General features: G+C 27.8%; 5 protein-coding genes across 5 annotated transcripts; 3 read left to right on the top strand and 2 right to left on the bottom strand.

The window, feature by feature from the left end:
• The first annotated feature begins 40 nt into the window (after positions 1 to 40).
• On the top strand, positions 41 to 4,247 carry LOC108001713 (importin-13). The gene is made up of 8 exons (XM_028668610.2): positions 41 to 503; positions 576 to 740; positions 816 to 965; positions 1,069 to 1,322; positions 1,572 to 2,334; positions 2,501 to 3,410; positions 3,516 to 3,662; positions 3,739 to 4,247. Exons 1-8 carry the CDS (start codon positions 363 to 365, stop codon positions 4,008 to 4,010), a joined length of 2,802 nt encoding a protein of 933 aa, XP_028524411.1. The 5' UTR covers positions 41 to 362; the 3' UTR covers positions 4,011 to 4,247.
• Positions 3,739 to 13,574, top strand: LOC108001717 (INO80 complex subunit E). The gene is made up of 7 exons (XM_062078498.1): positions 3,739 to 4,026; positions 12,021 to 12,129; positions 12,439 to 12,595; positions 12,661 to 12,842; positions 12,908 to 13,034; positions 13,098 to 13,270; positions 13,366 to 13,574. Exons 3-7 carry the CDS (start codon positions 12,452 to 12,454, stop codon positions 13,448 to 13,450), a joined length of 711 nt encoding a protein of 236 aa, XP_061934482.1. The 5' UTR covers positions 3,739 to 4,026; positions 12,021 to 12,129; positions 12,439 to 12,451; the 3' UTR covers positions 13,451 to 13,574.
• LOC108001712 (5'-3' exoribonuclease 1) lies at positions 4,238 to 11,315 on the bottom strand. The gene is made up of 17 exons (XM_017062884.3): positions 11,051 to 11,315; positions 9,948 to 10,839; positions 9,620 to 9,870; positions 9,410 to 9,537; positions 8,960 to 9,342; positions 8,600 to 8,895; positions 8,254 to 8,519; positions 7,904 to 8,183; positions 7,560 to 7,838; positions 7,324 to 7,487; positions 6,865 to 7,247; positions 6,345 to 6,793; positions 6,093 to 6,140; positions 5,855 to 6,019; positions 5,554 to 5,775; positions 5,038 to 5,469; positions 4,238 to 4,958 (listed from the first exon to the last, which is right to left on the bottom strand). Exons 1-17 carry the CDS (start codon positions 11,123 to 11,125, stop codon positions 4,710 to 4,712), a joined length of 4,962 nt encoding a protein of 1,653 aa, XP_016918373.2. The 5' UTR covers positions 11,126 to 11,315; the 3' UTR covers positions 4,238 to 4,709.
• Positions 13,575 to 13,726: 152 nt separating the features above from the next.
• LOC108001716 (E3 ubiquitin-protein ligase MARCHF3-like) lies at positions 13,727 to 14,848 on the top strand. The gene is made up of 2 exons (XM_017062888.3): positions 13,727 to 14,062; positions 14,136 to 14,848. Exons 1-2 carry the CDS (start codon positions 13,820 to 13,822, stop codon positions 14,634 to 14,636), a joined length of 744 nt encoding a protein of 247 aa, XP_016918377.1. The 5' UTR covers positions 13,727 to 13,819; the 3' UTR covers positions 14,637 to 14,848.
• LOC108001714 (sin3 histone deacetylase corepressor complex component SDS3) lies at positions 14,522 to 19,924 on the bottom strand. Its single transcript, XM_017062887.3, has 9 exons — positions 19,611 to 19,924; positions 16,041 to 16,151; positions 15,910 to 15,973; positions 15,737 to 15,850; positions 15,458 to 15,659; positions 15,201 to 15,381; positions 15,026 to 15,140; positions 14,872 to 14,956; positions 14,522 to 14,784 (listed from the first exon to the last, which is right to left on the bottom strand). The coding sequence occupies exons 1-9, from the start codon at positions 19,762 to 19,764 to the stop codon at positions 14,689 to 14,691; spliced, it is 1,122 nt and encodes a 373-aa protein (XP_016918376.2). The 5' UTR covers positions 19,765 to 19,924; the 3' UTR covers positions 14,522 to 14,688.
• Positions 19,925 to 19,933: the final 9 nt, after the last annotated feature.

Consider the following 19,933-nt stretch of genomic DNA (forward strand, 5'->3'; position numbering starts at 1 on the left):
AATTAAGGTGTGTTTCTAAAAAGTATAATAAAAATAGAGCTGTCGGCCGATAGCGAAAGATGTCGTTTTTGCGCGCAATCATGAAATTTTGAAGACGGTCGAAAAATCGAAAAGGACTGTGTAAACAGGGATTAAGCAATTTATGTGCAAGAATTTCATACGGGACCACGCTTTAAATGATTTACAAAGAAGATGATAGTATATTTATTAGTGAAAGAAACATTGAAACGAATTAAATATAAAATTCTGACGAAATTAGGCGAAAGAAGTAATTCTTTAATGACAATGAGGTCTTTTCAAGTATAAATTTAGTAGTTATCGAACATATAAGATTATTTATAAAATTTAGCAAACAATTTACGATGGATTATGCAACTGTAATCGATCAAGCTGTGAAACAGTTTTACGCGGAAGGAAATAATGATGTGCATGCATGGCTCCTCAGGGTTCAGGCCTCACCAGAAGCCTGGACTTTTGTCTGGGAACTTCTTGATCCTTCTAAGGTATATGAAATATTCTTTTTTCTATGTAAATATAAATATCTTGTTAAAAATAATAATTCTGATTTTTATCAGTCAAGGGAAGCTCAATTTTATGCAGCTACTACATTGCATGCCAAAATTTCTAAGCAATGGGAAGAAGTACCCAAGAGTGAATATCCTGCTTTGCAGGAACGTTTAATAAACTTTATGAAGCAGCCAAATATGCCAAAGGTTGTTCTGTCTAAACTCTGTCATGCGGTAATATTTTATTTGAATTTATTCAATTTAATTTAAGTTAATTAGATAATTAAATAGGGAATCCTATTGTTATAGTTAGCTGGATTTGTAGCAAATACTTGCGCAGTAGCAGAGAATGATGACAAGGATAAAAATGTTGTAGATGAACTAATGCGGATGTTATCATATAATTCTCTTCCTATGTTAGAACTATTATTACGTACACTTTCTGTTTTACCTATAGAGGTAAAATATATATATATAATTTATAAATCTGATAAAAATAATAAATAATAAATAATATAATAAATATAATAAATAATATTAATAATATTGATAATATTATCAGTTTGAAAGAAGACATGAAGCAAGACGAGCCAAATTACATGAATGTTTAGTAAATGGATGGTATAAGACAACCTGGCTTTTACAACAAGTTTTTTTAATGTGCAATCCAAACTCTCAAGACATTGATAATGATATGCACTTATTAGCTATGGAATGTGCATTAGCTTGGCTTAAAGTTGGTCAACTTCCCCTTGAGGCAACAGGACAAATATATTCTCATTTGTTAGCAGCTGCAGCATATTATGCTCCAAGCAGGTATAATATATATATATATATATATATATGTACATATACATATATGATAATAATAAATAAAATATAAAAGTATATTTATTATAAATTAGTAGTATAAAATTAAACATATATGTATGTACTATATAATGTATACTAATATATATCACATATATACATAAATATAAATAGCATATTTTTTATATATAAAATTCAGTATATTTATGTATATATATATGGTATATTTATAAATTAAATTGCACAATTTTAAAGGGAAGGACATGATGAAGAAAATGTCAGAGGCTGGGAAGTTGTACAAGAATGCTTGAATATGATAGTAACTCATAGTGAGCTTACAAAGAGACCACAAACATTGTGGGAATGGACACATAGTTTGGTAACCATGGCAAGGCAATATAATAGAAAATATTTTTGTGAAATTTTAACTGCAATTGGAGAAGCTCATAGTAGAACATTTCTAAATGCTTTAGTGGAAGAAGGAAATGAAACACAAAAATGGACTGTTGAAGGTTTAATTGAATTACTTTTGCAATGTTCTGAACAAGAAGGAAGATATCCTACAAATGAAACTCGCAGTTCTATTCCATTTGGATTTTGGTACGCCTTACAGGACTATCTTCCTACTCTCGACCAGCCTTACGAAAGTCGTGCTTTGTTGATTCTGAAACCTGTTTATGCAAGATTAGTTCAAGCATTATTAAGAAAATCAACACTTCCTTCGTCTCTTAGCGAAGCAGGAGATGCAGATGAACGAGAGCTTTTCAGATGTTATAGACAAGATGTGGCAGATGCTTTGGATTATTGTTACAGAGTGTTAGGACAAGATTTACTAGTGCTTCTAGGACAAAGGCTGAGTCAGACATTAGATAACTCCGGAAAATGGACAGAAGTAGAATCTACATTGCATGCTTTTGAGGCTTTAGCAGACAGTGTTGGTATTGAGGAATCCCACTACATTCCTGCTTTGATGGATTTGGTTCTTAGTCATATCCCATACGATCATTACCCTGGAGAGGTACAACAAATTCTCTTGTATTAAAATGGTGCATAATCAAATTATATGTTATGATTGTTTGTTTATAAAAAAAATATTATCATGTTTATAAAAAAAATAGTAAATTTAAATTTATTTTACTTTATTTAGCAGTATAAATATGTAAAATTTTATTCTATGTTTTCAGGTACTTGCATGTGCATGTTCAACAATGGGAGCATATGCAGAATGGATCGGAGAACATCCAGATCCTTGGCTTGAAAGAGTGCTCCGAATTGTTACTTTAGGATTAACAAGAGGTTCGGTGACAGCACCTTTTGCTACTATGGCTTTAAAAGATTTAGCTCGAGAATGTGAGCAACAACTTACACCTTTTGCTCCATCTATTCTTAATACTATTGAACGAACTCTTCCGAATGTTACTCCAGGATGTGCAGAGGGTTTGCGATTAATGTATGCAGCTGGAAAATTATTGAATACTTTACCTTCTGTTGATGAACAATTAGCTCACTTAGATGCTACATTAGGTTTATGTATAATAAAAATTCGAGAACTTCTGCAACAGCCTTGGTTTATAGCACGTGGTGCAGTGATAAATCAATTAAAAATGGCTACCATGTTTTTCTCTACATTGGAAGGTTCTATTGGAAAGGCTGTGTTAGATGGTTTACTACCAATATTTAGTCAAATCGTTGCTCATCCCGAATGGGGTCAAGATAATTTCACATTAGAAGAGATGTATATTTGCGCTCAAAAATCCTTAACGTCATTGTTGCATCCAGAGGAAGATGCTCGACCTCTGCTTCTTATCTTGGCAAACTCGTATAAGACTTGGCCTCATCCCGCTGCCTTAAATCTTCTTCGACAACTTGTATTATTATTTGGACGAGATCCGAACAACATAATAGGTCCCGTTTTCGCGGATATAAGTTCAATTACTCTATGTGGTGTTAGGGCTTGCAGATCTGTAAATGGAAATTTATCTGATTGGGCAGAATTAATGGAAGCATATCTTGGATTATTGGCTCAAATTTGCAAAAAAAACACCAGAATGTTGTTACAAATTCCTGATCAAATTCCTGAAATGTTGCAATGTGGTAAATTTTAAATTTCAATTTACGTTATTTTTTTATTTTTTTATTATAAAATTTAAAAATCTATAGTAAAGAATAGAATTTTTAAAAATCTAATTTTTATTACAGGAATTGACTGCTTGACGTTACCAGAAACGGGTACCGTCAGAGCAGCCGGACATTTTCTTACTCATGCTATTACTCAGAGTCCACATTTACAGACGTTCGTACAACCAATTGGTCAACAATTAGTTTCTGTGATTTTGCAGTGTGTAGGTATGTAAATAGATAAATATATTTGTAAAAATTTTGAACATTTTTAAATAATAAATATATAATAAATATATAATAGGAGGCGAAGTACCACGGAGTAATCTGGAGCCTCACGCAGAAGTTTTATTGACATTAAATAAGACATGCATAGAATGGACAGCACAGTGGCTTCGTGTCGCCTTCGAGAAACATGGTGCCTTATTCACAATTTCGCAAGCACAAAAGGACGCTTTCGTTAAAAATGTGCTGCGAGAACGAACAAACAAACGGATGTGTGAATTATTGCAAAATTTTAGCTTGCAGAATTTATCTTCAGCAAATAATTGGAATATAATGACACGCAAGCAATAAAAGAGAAAAAGAAAAGGTAACAAAAAATAATTAATCACAATAATGAATTAAAGAATAAGCCAATTATTAAATAAACGCTACTCTATTCTATGTAAAATATCTTTTGTCGCGGATTAATTTGATAAGGGTAACGTTTATCTTTTATATAACAAATAATTTTAAATAAAAACTATAATGTGTATATTAAAAAAATTACATATACAAAGAAAAAGCGATAAACAAATGTATATTACATAATACATTGACTTTTTTTTATTCATTCTTATTGATCAGCATGTTTTAAAAGTTTACAAACGAGTCATTTTTCTTCTTCAATATGATGTATATACTGTAGCTTATAGTAATCAATACTGTTCTTCATAAAACATTGAAACATATAAAATACTCATTTATCCTTGTTACTTCGTAATTACATTAAGTGAATATTACGAATTAACTTGGACATTTTTAACATCATTCACACGTATAACAAGTTCATATGCTTACAAAAAGGGGGCAAAAAGGAAACTTTAAAATAAAAATTATTTATAATTGAGTATTATACGCATGATACTTCAATGTTTTTGAAGTTTTTTCTGCATACATGCACCTTCATTTTTTTGGAATTTTTATTACATAATATCAAAAAGAAATATATGAAAAAGAGATAAACACGTCGAAGTGCATTTATTGCTTATCGACGAATATTCTTTTTCTTTTTTAAGTTGAACTTTTACTGTGATTGTTTTCTTCAATTTGTGATGATATGCAAAATTTTGCAGCAACTCGCGATTTTTTAGGTTTAATCACGGTTTGTGTATTTTGTGTATTTTGTGTATTTTGTGTATTTTGTGTATTTTGTGTATTTTGTGTATTTTGTGTATTTTGTGTGTGAAGTGCTTGATGTGAGGTACTTTGCACTGGTTTTTGTTTTTCGACAATTGTGCTGGCGGTTTCTACTTTTATCGTCTGAAAAAATTAAATTTAAAATTGAATATTTACAATTTAAAATTATTTCAAGAAGAAAAGATATATTTTTTTAACGAACCTTTGTAGGCAATTCCTTTTCTTTTTGTTGTATTATAGGTTGAGGATTATCTTTGGCACTTTGATTTGCACTATCTTTATTAATAGCCTTTTTAGCTATTATATGTCTACTTTTCTTTTGTGCTTGTAAGGGTACAAAAGTTGTTGGGCACTTCTTTGTCTCTGACTTTGGTTCATTTTGAGATATCTTTGATTGAATATGATGCTTATACTGATTATTCTGTTTGGACGTATCTTGAGAACTAGTACTGCGATGATCTTTTTTGACCCATTCAGGAGAAAGTTGAAGAAATTTAGGTTCTGGTGGATAATATGGTGTGGCTGGTGATCTTATATTTTGTGACCAATTACTGTTCTGAGGATTAGAATACCAATGTTGAGGAGGTGGCAAAAGTATTTTCATATTTGGCAATAAGTTAGCTAACTTTAATTCCTGTTAAAAAATTAGAAATAAATTTAATTAATTAAAATACAAAAATTTAAAAAGATAATTCAATGAAATAATTAAATAATTTACTGCATAAACTTTTTTTGCAGCACTTCCTGCTGCCTGTTCGTGATTCACACATGGATCTCCCACAAATATCCTCTTGTCTGGTAGAAGAATTTGTGCTTGAATCAAATTACTTTCTCCAATACAAAAATAGCTATATCGAGGCATTCCTGCTCCACTGAGTTGATAGTAATTCAATAATTGCGAGCAATACCATGTTGGTGTCTTATCATTCTGTCGAGCATGCTAGAATAAAACAATTATTTTTCTTCTAAAAAGTGAAACAATATTTAAATAACAAATAAGTATTGAAATAAGTATTTACATCGAACATTTGTTGCACTAAAGGTGGTGTATCTAATACTTTGTTTTCTTTCTGTGAATTATTTGAACATTTAGGTGTTTTACATACTCCAGATTGTTGATGTTCTTGAGCACTTCCATCAGGAATTTTTAACACTGCCTTCAAGAAAGCACTAGGATCTTGAGGCTGAAATATAATTGATAATTGTAAATAACTTATTATAATAAAATGAGAAAAAAAATTATGTAACTATGCTTACCGGATTTTCGAGTTTTGTTGAAACTTGTGATGTAGCTTTGTTTAATTCCTATAAATTATATTAATATTTAAAATTTGTTAAAATATTATTAGATACAATTAAAATAATTTCAAGAATTATTTTACAAGAAATAATTTCAAAATTAAAAATAATATACAATATAGTATATATATTATAAATTCGAATATATTAAAAGCAAAAAAAAAAATTTAAATGATCTTATTTAGATAAAATATCTTATATTCATAAAACCTGTTTTTTATGCAATTCATTCCATATTGCCTGGAATTCAGATGTTGGCTCTATAGATGACTTTTTCTGTGTGTTCTGAGGAAGTTGCATATTTTTCATTGTTTTATGCGATTTTCGAATATTCACAGTATTCTGTACATTGTACTGTTTAAATTTGTGAGTTAACTGATTCTTTGCCGTTTCTTCGGTATTCTTATGGACAACCCATTTTGGTGACATGGCTGCTTCAATTGGCAAATGATTTTCATTCTTATACGATGTACTAGCATTTGTGCGCGATTGTGTTTCCTGATTAGACATAAGGTTTTTCCATTGTTCTGTAGATTCTACATTTGTATTTATAGTTTCTTTACTATGTTCTATTCTTTGTCCATAACTAATATTTATAAAATCAAGAGCTGCTAAACGATATGCGCGGAATTCAGAAGAGCCATTTATACTAAGACCACCTAAAAATAATATTAAACTGAATCAAATTTATTGTTAAAGAAATAGTGAATAAATAGAAAATTACACACACCTATAATTGGTTTATCAAACAAAACATCATACATAGTATCTGATATGTTTTCCATTTTTTGTATTCCAATTACAGTTCCTTTATATCCAAGAGGTACAGTGAAATTATCTTTAATGCAACAAATTCTATCTAACAAATAAGTTTCTGCTTTTGGATCAGGTGAAAGATTGCGTACACGCAAACTTGGTGTATAAAGCAAATATGGTTGTACTTGCATATCTACAACTTTTCCAATACTGTTTGGTGACTTCAGATATGTATCCACTTCTTCTTCAAGTTTTTTTACTATAGAACTTTCAACGGTTTCCCTGCCACACGTCCGGCTTTCTATTCCATGAAGTTGTTCTTTCAACCATGCCACTGTATCATTTAATTCTCCAGAACTGTAACATCAAAATATTGCGAATGATCAATGATCAAACTTGCTAAAAATTGACTGTTAATTAAATTACTCTTTACCCTTTAATAAATAGATCTTCCTCTTGAAAGATACCTGTGGTTGGATTTTGAGCTAATCGTTCAAACAGAGTAGGACATCTCAACATATAACTACGAATTAAATCGAGAACTTTGGGACTGTAAAACCAAGGACCATCTTCTGCTTTTCGAGTATAACCAGGAATCTAAAATTAAGGGAAAAAATAAGAATTGTTTTATTAAAAAAAAATAAAATATATACATACATATATTCATACCTCCGCGTTCTTCTTAGTGAATTTTAAATTGAATCCAATATTGTGTGTAACTTCATCTTGTTGAAGTCCATTTGAGGATTGTTTTACAAAAATCGTACCGGTAATTCTGCTTAAAAGTAAAGGACTTATACCCAATCTTTGTGAAGCTATATTTCCGCGCATATATTGAGTTTGAAGATCAGCTTGAATTTGTTTGATCCCTTCAAAAGATGGTTCTCGCACCGTAATTACGGATACTTTTATCCGACCTGATTTTTTACAAATCGCAGATTCGCGAACCTATAAAAAGAAAAAAAAATGGAACTTAAAGGTTGATTGTTTTCTTATTACTTTGCACGTCATACTTTTCCCATTGCTCCATAATATGGATGTCCCAACATAAAACATGTAATTCCTGGTTCGAAGATATCATTAACAGTTTTGTATATTGGTATATTATTATTGCAATGAATTGTGATATCTTTTACTATAGTTTGATAAGCATAACAACTTGGTATTTCACTCCAATGCTTTTCAATATGCACTTTTCCATAAGAACCGAAAGTATATTTTTTTCCTACCAATAATCGTACATGAACTAAAAATTTAGTTTCTCCGATATCCACTCCGAGACGATCTTTATACCTACAAATAATTATTATTATAAAAACGGTTAAATTTTAAAATTATTAAAAAAATTTTTTTAATTATTTACGTTTCTGTTATACGCTTTTTCTCCACAGTCCATTCTGATCCATCAATAGTATCATATAAACGTTTTATTTGCGGATTAATTAAATTCATTTTCATACAAGAAGAACTGGAAACACCAATTACCAAAGCTTCCTTTAAATGTGGCCAATTTACGAACACTATTTGACCTAATAATTTTGATCCTATGGTCGTTAAATTAATTTTGGGTTGTGGTTTTATATGTAAAATCATACTTTCTCGATTAGATTGTCGTTGAAATACTTTTATCTATACACGATGATAATACTTTAATAAAATAAAGTAGAATAGATAAAATAATGAAGAGAAAAAAATTTTAAATAATTTACTTTAGCTTTTTCCAAACTTGCAGTATGCTCTATATGTTGTATAGTAGAAAAACCAGGATAGTATATATCTGGTCTTACACCAGAACACAAGCCCCGTACTAATTTTTCTCGAGGAACGTAAATGTCTTCACGATTAATTAGTTGCACTTTCGCATAATTATTAATAACATTAGGAAAATATTCAGGTGCATGATACATGCCCAATTCTTCTTCTGTGTAAGTGAATAAACACATTGGTCCATGCTTGTTTCTTGCTTGTTCTTCCAAAGATAATTTTGAATAATGAGGTGCCATTGCTGTAAAATTTTAATTAATAATTTTAATTTATAGAAAAATGAAATTTTGCAATCTTTTAGTTACCATCTAATAGATCTTTTTCATTTATAAATGGAATAAGTACTACAGCTTCCCACTCTTGCTCCTTGCCATTTAAATCTGTTTCAAATTCTGATGGATAATAGTTAATTATAGGAGATTTTTCTTCAGTTAATAATGTTTGGAATGCTGATGGTAATAATTCTTTACTATAAGATGGTAACACAGCCAATAATTGTTCAAATGGTAAAAATGGTTCTCCTAATTCAAATTCCAATTTCAAATCTTTGAAATCTTTTATATCAGAAATATAAGGTGCATAATGATGTGGATAATACCACGACCAGCTACAACATCCGTTATAATAATAATTTAAATTCCATTGAATTGCTCTAACATAACCCTCGGCTTGTGAACGTAAAAAATCTCTAAAATAGTTAATATACATAGAGAATGTATAAATTAGATTGCACAATTTTTGTTAATAACACTTACTCATCTATATTTTCATATTTTAGTTTATTAATATAATAATCTTTCTTGCATTGAACAAATTCCATTGTATACATCTCACTATCTGACTTATCATCTCCACCATCTTCATCATCATATCTTCCTAATGACTACATTAAGAATCAATATTAAAAATCAAGTATTATAAATTTCCATCATTTAATGGATAATAAATAAATACGATTTAAATACCATCTCCGCGGCAGTTCTAAGTAACATATCGAATTCTTTATCTTGTACTTTTTTTGGAGAACGAATTTCTTCATTACTTGATTTTTTTTCATTGAGTTTTTCAGTTTCAATAAGAGATCTTCCTGTTTTACTTTCGAGATATTTCAAATCTGCATAATATTCAGAAAATTGTAATATATCGAAACGACTAAGTCTTTCCATGAATTTTTCGAATCTATCTAATCTTAACGTTCCTGCTTCATTTATATAACCTAAAATAAATTTTTAAATTTAAGTAACTTATGAAGTATATTGTATTACATGCTTTTTTTGTTTTAGATTATCTGACCATCTAATGTAGGCATTACGTCGATATATACTTGATATAGTACAGACAATGCACCATGTATAATATGTAAATTTGGCAGATGTGGTATAAAATCATTTCCTATAAGAAATCCCATTAAAATCCAGTCATCGATTATTTTTTCTAAATCATATGAAAAAGGCAATTTTTCCTTTAATGAGGAAAACTCATGATTTATATATTCTCTTAATAGAGATAAATGAAATAGACAAAACTTTGTCTCTTCTGGAGTTAAACAAACTTTTCTTTGTTTTTTACCAAATGTCAATTCTTCCCTCAACAATGTAAAATGTATTTCATGAGTGCATAAACCTAACATTATTAAGTCTGCATCTAAACCATATAAACAATGTTTAGTATTTACATCATAATTTGGTTGTGCTTTCATATGACGTATGTAGTCCATTATTTTGTGTTCTCCTTCTCCAGGAACCTGAGATCCGCTTAATATAACTTTACACTTTTGCCAAAGTTTGTCAGTTGATATTTTATATGTAATAAAATATTTTAATTGTTCATCCAGTTTGGACATAAAAAGTGTTCCTGGAGTTATACAATTAGAATCAAATCTTTTTTCTTTAGGTAAATTTATACCTTTAGCTCTTGCTTTAGCTTCTTGAATTTGTGCATCTTTTGCAGCTTTAAAACGTCTGCTTCTTTGTTGATTAATTTTCGCACGTGGCGCCACGCCATCAATCGCTATAAAAAATAATTTTTGAGGCTGGATCATGCAAAATAATACCTGAATATAACGAAATATATTTTTGAATATAATTTCTTCTGAAATGCGGAACGTAATATCCGTATCGTCCGGATGTGAGCATTCATGTATAATACCATTTAAATCTAAATATAAATTATCAAATTCAGGTATCTGGAAATAATGATAATCATTGATAATACATTAATAATATGAAGATATATTTATTTTTAAAATATTATTTATATGCATATTTTAAGAAACCAAAAAATTTATAGTAATAGAATGTATGAGAAAAATGTAAAGAAGACACTATCGAGTAATGATAAAGAATCGTAAAAACATAAAGGGCAAGTACTGTTGACAACTTTTTTTTTTTAATTACCTGATAGTCCTTCAATTTTTCTGTGAGACAAGGATATCTTTCATTTATGTATCGAAAGAACTTCGGTATACCCATTTGGAATGCAAAAATCCTTTTTTAATTATTAAAAACGTTTTAAAAGATTTGCACTGTGACAATAACACTTAACAATTTCTTCTCTAAAGACTGTTTTATAAAAACTAAAAACTTCGACCATGTAAGTTTATTAATTTTACTTCAATATATTCATAGACAATCAGTTTTGAGAAGATAGGAAACTCTTTGAAACAAATTAGAACATGTAACATAGCGCATCGATAGCGACAATTATAAATTATTTTTTTAAAAGGTTTTAAATACTCATTAAAAAAGAAAAAAATATGGTTCTTTAAAAAAATAAAAGATAATAACTATATCGACTTTTTGAATATTAAAAAATATTTTATTTTTCGTTTCGAATTTAAAAAAATTTATTTATAATATTTAAATTTTTTGGCGAAAAATATATATAACATTCATTATTTTATTATTTATAATTCAATCTTTTATTTTTATCATTATTATACATTAATTAGATATAATCAATATTCACTTATGATATATAAAAGATATATAATATAATAAATAATTAATAAATAAAATAATATATTTATATATTACAATATATAAAGATAATATATTTTTATATATTTTTTGTATGATTTATTTATTTAATAGATATTGCACAAAATTATGAAATTTTAATTTAATAAATTTTACATAAATTACATAAATTTATTGCTTATTCCATAAATGAGAAAATGTTGTAATTTTTCTATTATTATAAATTTAAAAAAATATTTAAAAACTATTGATTTAATATTTAAAAAATTTATAAAAATTTTTATTGTTTATCTTTTAAAAGAAGAATTTATTAAATCGTAAATATTTAATTTGTAAATATTTAATTTAATATTTCTTATCGAATGATAGCATTTTGAATTTACTATAGAATCGATAAAGAAATTCAGAATGGAAGCCAGTCATAAACAACTTATTTATCTTCCTAATTGTTCATCTCGATTATTCGCACCACAAAAGAAATCATCTTAAAGTTTTGCGTAAGTATTACTGCATTTTATTTTATTTTAATTCAGATTTTTCAATTCTATCTGATCATTCTTTAATTTTCTATTAAATATATTGTCACCCTATCTCCTATTGCTGAGAAGTTAACCTTAAATAGCATAAAATTGACATTAATAATATATTTATTATAATATGTAAATTATAGAGAAATTATATTGTATAAAAATATTTTTTATAATTATACGAATAAACGATATTAAAAATTTACTTCTTTATTACATGTTTATAAAATATTATATAAAATAACGTTTGTAAATAATTTTATGTTTATCAATTTTTAGTTGCGGATGATCAATGTTGGAAGAATGGTATTGTCGTTCAATTGCAAACAACAATGCAGATGCAGAAGATGATGACGATGATAGTCCAGAGGAGGAAGTGCCTAATTACAAGGATCAATATCGAAATCTTAAAAGAAAATTAAAATTTTTAATTTATGTATGTATATTTAATATTTTTATATAAGTTTTAATTGCAATTGTATTATTTAATAACTATTTTAGGAAAATGAATGTTTTCAAGAAGCTTTACGATCTACACAAAGAAAACTACTTAAAGTAAATAGGGATAAAAGTTTTTTATTGGATAGATTATTACAATATGAGAAGGTAGATGCTTCATTCAGTGAAAGTGATGAAACAGAATCATCTGATGAGGAAGTTACACGTCTTGATACTTCAAAAAGGTAACTGAAAGAAATTCTATTATAAACAAATTATAATTTATATTGATTTTATGTTTTGTTCTTAGAAAAAAAATAGAAATAGGCATTAGTAATCACACACCACATCATATACCAACAGTAACAAAGCCTCTTAATACAAGTAAAAAGAAGAAACCTACTCCAAAAGTGACAAAATCAAATAACACACCCATAGTAAGTAATTATGAGTAATTTTAATGAATAAGTAAGTTATTTCACAAACATTTTATATTTCAGGTACAATCATCAAATAATATAGTACCAATGTCTTTAATGTCAGATGGACATATGACACCAGAAGAAGTAGAAAGACATCTAGAGTCTCGACAAACTTACTTGGAATTAGTACCAGAAAAAGCACCACCTACTGTTCCAACTGAAATGTTTAGCAATGATCCTTCATTAGACAGGTAATGATATTTTAAAAATTTATATTCTAAAAAATTTATAGAAATATATGAAATTATATGAATATATGAAATATATATGAAATTTATATTTATAGCGAATCTAATGAAATCGGAGAATTAGAAACATCTCCAAGTAATATAGGTGAAGATTGTCCCAGTGTGGATATGATGGCTGAGTGACAAACGTTTATTCATAATTTAGTGATTAATTACAAACTGCACATTATTACATATTTCATTAATAATATCTTAGTTAACTTAACTGTATTCTTCGTAATATAATACAAGTTTTTATACATGTAAACAGATACTTCAATCCTCTTTTCCCTATTCATGTATATTTATAATAAATAGGATAAAATTATATAAATACATAATGAAAAAAATTGTTATATTTTATAATGAGATTTATCTTTTTATAACTTCATAAAATGATATAAGTATAACAATAACAGACTGAAATTATCATGTAATTGATATATTTTCGTTCGTCTTTTTTTCTTGAATACATTAAAAATATTCAGATTAAACAACTAAAAACAGTTTATAATGACCAGTCAAAGGAGTTCTGTCGAAAGTGTGCTAGAAAAAATTATAGCGAAAGTCGAAGCGGAATGCGATCAAAAGAATAAAGATGTCAAGCTGACAATAAAACGGAAACTTGATATAAAACATGATTCGAATAAAAGACCGAAATTAAGTTTACCCGAATCTTTTAATGAGGAGATACACTGTCGCATTTGCTATGATTCTTCCCAACATTTACCTATTACATATCCTTGCAAGTGTAAGGTTAGCTAATCGTCATTAACATTAATGAAATTTCATGAATTCCAAAGAAATTAAAAGATAAAATTTTTTCAAGGGAACTATGGGTGCAATACATTTAAAATGTTTAGAACGTTGGCTAGAGGAAAGTAACAGGAATAGTTGCGAATTATGTGGATATCACTTTGATGTCAGGAGAACTCCTCGCTACAATATTTTACATTCTATAATAATTTGGATGTGCCTTAATCAACAACAACATCAATTATATGTTCGCAGTTTGAAAGCTGATTTACTTCGGAGCATTATTATTACGCCTATGGCGATAGGATGTTCTTACATTTGTATAGTTGCGGCCGATTTTTACGCAAAAAATAATTATGATAATTTTCCTCCAGCACGATGGACAACTTATTTATTATTAGCTATGATGTTTCTGTTACTTTTCTCTTATTTTATATGGATGTATATGGCAATACAATATCATCAAAAAGTCTGGTTTTATTGGTGGCAAAAAACAAGTACAGTAAGAGTTATATTGAATCCAGAAAATAGAACTTCAATAAACTACAAGTCTAATATCATATCACAAGTGTAACAATTACTGAACACTTAAATTTATAACGATGAATACTTCATTATGATAGTCATTATGATGCTCTTCTTTTGATCGAAATCTTCCCTCGACTTAATTGGGATAAGTATATCCGCACTTTACTTCCATCTGAAACTTTCTTCACCCAAATCTTGAATGAAATGAGTAAATTATTATTAAAAAAAAAATATAATAAAAAAAATAAATAATGTGAATTTATTAATATTTATTTACTTACGGCTTCTGTTCCTATCGCAGAAATATTTGCAGCAAACCTGGTTAAATCTTTTCCCTCTACATATACTGGTTGTCCGCGATGGAACCTAATAATTTATTTATTTGAATATAAAATATATTTACATTTTATATGAAGATGTAAAAATTAAAATTACCATCGCCTTTCATGTAAAAGTTTTCCATCTTCTATTCTAGTCTCTATCATAGGACTATCAGAGGGTGGAGGAATATGTTGTGAAGGCATGTTGATTGCATTGTAATGTGGTAATACTGTTGTAAGATGATGCAAAATTAATGTATGCATATTGTTTTAAAATTTTGAATCAGTACCTGGTTTGCGAACAGTGGTCAGTACTTTACCGCGACTAATAGCTTTTAAATCACTTTCTATTTCTTTTTCATCTAATAGATAATTTAATTGAGCAGGAGGTGGTTTCCTCCGTTTTTCTACTTTTTCAGGTACAGGATCATTTGGTCGTCTTCGTAATTTTCTTGTCATTACAGGTTTTACCTAAACAATGAATAGAAAAATGAATATTTTATAATAATTATAATATATTGATATACTCATATCAAATTTATATTACTTCCATTGAATCACCAGTAAGTTCCATTGTGTGTCGATCAGATTCTATCATTTTTCGTTTTTCTTCCATGTCAGTTAGTAAATTTTCTTTTAAATCTATTTTCTTTTCTTCAAACTCCTTCACTGCTGCTTTCTTTTCTAATATATAATCTCGTTCTACCCATTCTGTCAAATAATCACGATAAATTATATTCAATCGTAATCTGTAAATAAATAACTTAATTAAAGGAAGAACATGATAATTATATTTAAAACAAATTTTATAGCAGAAAATATGAACCTTTCTTTATATTGAGCCTCCAAGCGTTTTAATTTACGATTGTATTCTGGATGTGTTCCATCCTTTAACTGTTGCAATTGTTTTTTCAAACTAGCTAATTTATCTTGATAAACCCTGGAAATTTTAAGTTTCATTATTAAAAGAAAAAAGTTAATATAAATTTATTTATTTACTGTTCTTTTATTTCTGTGTATTCTTCAGATTTTCCAAGATCTGTTTCACTTGCTTCCTCTGTGTCTGAAAATTTACATTGAATAAATATAAATATTACCTATAAATAAAATTTTTTATAAAATAATTATACCTTCATCACTTTCATCTTGTTCTTCAACATCTCTGTCATCCTCTAAATACTCATCATTGTCTTCATCAATATCATAATCATCTTGACCATACATAGTCGAAAACGGCGAATCTTGATATGACATTTTATAATATAATAATCATTTCTTAATATTTTGTTAATAATTTTAAACTTTGTAAGCCAATTTAGCAAAGCAATTTAATATTAATAAAGGTTAGAATTATTAATTAATATATATTTATGACAATATTATTATAGTTTTAATTTTCATAATTTATAGAACTTATTCTAATAATGAAATAATTGTAATTATAATATTAGATAATATTTATTGTGATAAATAATATAAAAAATATTAGTTTTGGAATTTATAAAAAAATATTCTGACAATCAACTGAGGCCTATCCACTAGAGAAATATCATTAAGAGCATTTAATATATTTAAGATATTTTCATTTTTTTTAATAAATTATTTAATAGTTGAAATAGTTGAATAAATAATTCTCATTATTTGAAATATATATATAATTATAATAAATAATCATATAACAAATTAAATAAAATAAAAATATTTGAAATTCAATATTTTAAGTGCAATATATATAAAATTTAAATATAGGAATTTTTAAGAAATTAAAAATTCATCAATTAAAATATTAATTTTAATAACAATATAAAAAATAACATAAAATCGTTGTTTATTAATTTTATATTTACATTCTCTTTCTTTTTATAAATATTTTTATTCAGATTTAAAATGTCAAGTATTTTTTAAATAAAATTAATATAATAATTAGAATTTAATAATTAGAAACAATGCTTTCTTTCTATGAGCATTGAATATGATAATCAAAATTTATTTCACAATCTTTTAGTATAATTATTCTAGAATATTTTTAAATTTCTTTCATTTGATTAAATTTAAAATTATATAGTAATTAATATTTTATGTTTGTATTAAATGTCATTCATAAATCATGCAATTGGTAACACTTCTTAACGTACTTCGCAGTTGTATAGTTACAGTTTTAAAATGTACGCACGAATAGCGGAACGAATTTAAAAGTAATATAAATTTTCTTCTGTATGATTCTAAATTACGCCGTTTTCCGAATACTCTATCATATTTTACTGTGAATGTACGCTATTCAAGCTTATGCCAATCGTCATTATCGGTATGTAACAGGATCATTGAAATTTGGCGGCAACATAACCTTATGGTGATCTTAGTGAGAAAGTTTATAAATGATTCTTCCTTATTTCATCTATTTTAATATCACGTGTAAAATATGAAAGAATTAGAAGAAGTTAGCTGCGAGGTAATTAATAATATTATATTGCATTTTTAAAAAAATTCATATGATTATTGCAATACTTGTTTATTATAGTGATATCACTTCTAATCACATTATTTTTTTATAGAATCGTAATGTTATAGATATTCAACATTCTATAACAAAATATTTAAATAATATAGAAGATGATGATCATAGATGTGGATCATCAAATATTTCACGAATATATAATAATACTGATAATGTACATGGAGGTTTTCTAAATGATATTACATATGCTTGGCTAAGTTATGGTTGCCATTTAGTAGTTCTTAATGTAAAAACTGGTGAAAGTACCAGTTCATGGACTTTTCGAGGAAAGATCACTTGTGTTTGTCAATTTCCTGCTCAATGTGGGGAATTACCTTTACTTCTTGTTGGTTTAGATAATGAAGCAACAAGAATTAAAGATTCTATGGGTTTATTGTGTATATTTGATTGTACTACCTCTCGTGTTTTAAGAGCTATTAAAGTAAGTATTGAAATAAAGCATTTAGAATGAAATAATGTTTATAATATTTATATTTTTTTTATAGATGCCAGCTGGTATAGAACAAGTTTGTATTGTATCTGGTGGAACACAATGGGAAGAGTTCAATGATAAAAGACCAGAAAATATTCTTATGCAAATGGATGGTATAGCTTGTGTAGTATTACGCAATCTTCATCACCTTATGATTGATCTTCAGAGATCTATTTGGGAGGTTCCTGATTTATCTGTGATGATGGATGAAATTTCTCCTGCTGAAATAGAAATTTTAACAACAAAAGATTCCTTCCATAGAAATAATAGCAAACATATGACTTGCAATTTGCTAACTCAACGTAAGTTGTTAAAACAATATTATTTTTTTTATTTTTTTTTTATTCTATTCTAATATACATATTCTAATATACATTTTCATTTTTATATTTGTAGGTATAGAAAAACATATTGGTTTTAATAGAGAAGATTTTGAATCTAATGGTTTTCTAGATGAAAAATTAACGAATACAATAATTAGTTCAACAAAAATTGGTTGTTTAATATCAGGATGTTTAGGCAGAATAATAATATGGCAAAATAATGGTTCTGTGGGATGGATTAGCATGCCTGTAGATGAAACTATGATAATAACACATTTAGCATTGTTAGAACCAACAGATGATCCTAGACCTTTTTATTATTTATGGGTGGTTTTTCAAGATGACTCATTTAAGATGCCTCCTCTTTTGAGAATGTTTGCTTTGTTGTTTGAACGAAAATATTGTGATAGAGGAACCAATTTATATTTTAATTTAGAAGCTGAGCCTAGTCTTAAATTTGAGATCGAATTAGATCCAAAAGATAAAGTAATTAGTTTGTCTACAATTGAAAGAGGAAATAATCTAGATCAAACAGAGTCAGAATGTAAGAGAGGTGAAGATAGTTTGCTTTTAATTTCGACTATAAATAGAACTTTCTTATTTGATTTGAATCAATGGTATAAGGAACAAATGCCTCAAACTATAAGTGAATGCAAGAATCCAAATAGTATATTAGCCTGTTATAATACGAATAATAGGTCTTATAACATGAATAATAATGAAATAATAAGTTGTGCTTATATTCCTCGCACTCTGCAAGAATTTCCTAACAATAACATAACTTCGTCAGAAGAATTATTCTATCCAAATTCTTTATCTCTTGAATGGATAGAATTAAGTTTATCAAAACTAACTTTTTGGCTTTCTAGAGGCGTTCAGGCTGAGTTGCTTCGTGAAATTGCCATTACAGGCCCAATTATATTAATGCAACCTTCTGAAATATTTCACAAGTGTCTCTCTGTTGGTTTGATACCTTTCAACACAGAAGTTTCTTTTTCTAGTGATCATAATGTTCAAAGAGATATGTTATTATCACTTTGTTTGGAACAACGTTGGGCGACTTTTTTAATCAGATGTGCTAAAGAATGGTCAGATGGAAGTGCAGCTTACATGTATCCAAGTTTTTTAAAGTGGGGAATACAGCGTGCATCTTCTATAAAAATGATTGCTGATCATTTATGTGTTCCTTTATTTGACCAATCAGGTAATAATATAGGAGAATCTGAAGTAAAAACATTAAGATTTTGTTATCAGCAACTGGAATGTCTGTCTAATGTAGTAGGAAAACTACCTTTTGAAACAAACAATTTAATGAAGCAAAAAAGAGCATTGAAACGAGTATCTATGTATTTCAAAGTACTGCTATGGTTTTATGACGTAGGTTTATTACCTGAATCACAAAATTTAGATGATAGTCCATTACCAATTTCTCTTACTCTGAAGATTCCATATCCATTTGAGAAACTGTTCACTTTGTATAAAGAAAAACGAGAATCAATTAAGAATAATAATCCGAAAGACGAAAAAGAAGAAGTACTTTTCATAGATGAATTAATTACTCGAGAATGTTCTGGTTTAAATTTACAATGGGAAAGAGAAGCTGGAGATGCAAATACTAATGGTTATTATCCTCCACCTTCTTTACAGTCATTATTAAGAAGTTATTTGACCGATTGTGACCAAACAGAAGCAAATGAAATTGAATGTAAACAT

This window comes from Apis cerana, linkage group LG8 (assembly GCF_029169275.1).
Source record: "Apis cerana isolate GH-2021 linkage group LG8, AcerK_1.0, whole genome shotgun sequence".
In the NCBI taxonomy this organism is placed as follows: domain Eukaryota; kingdom Metazoa; phylum Arthropoda; class Insecta; order Hymenoptera; family Apidae; genus Apis; species Apis cerana.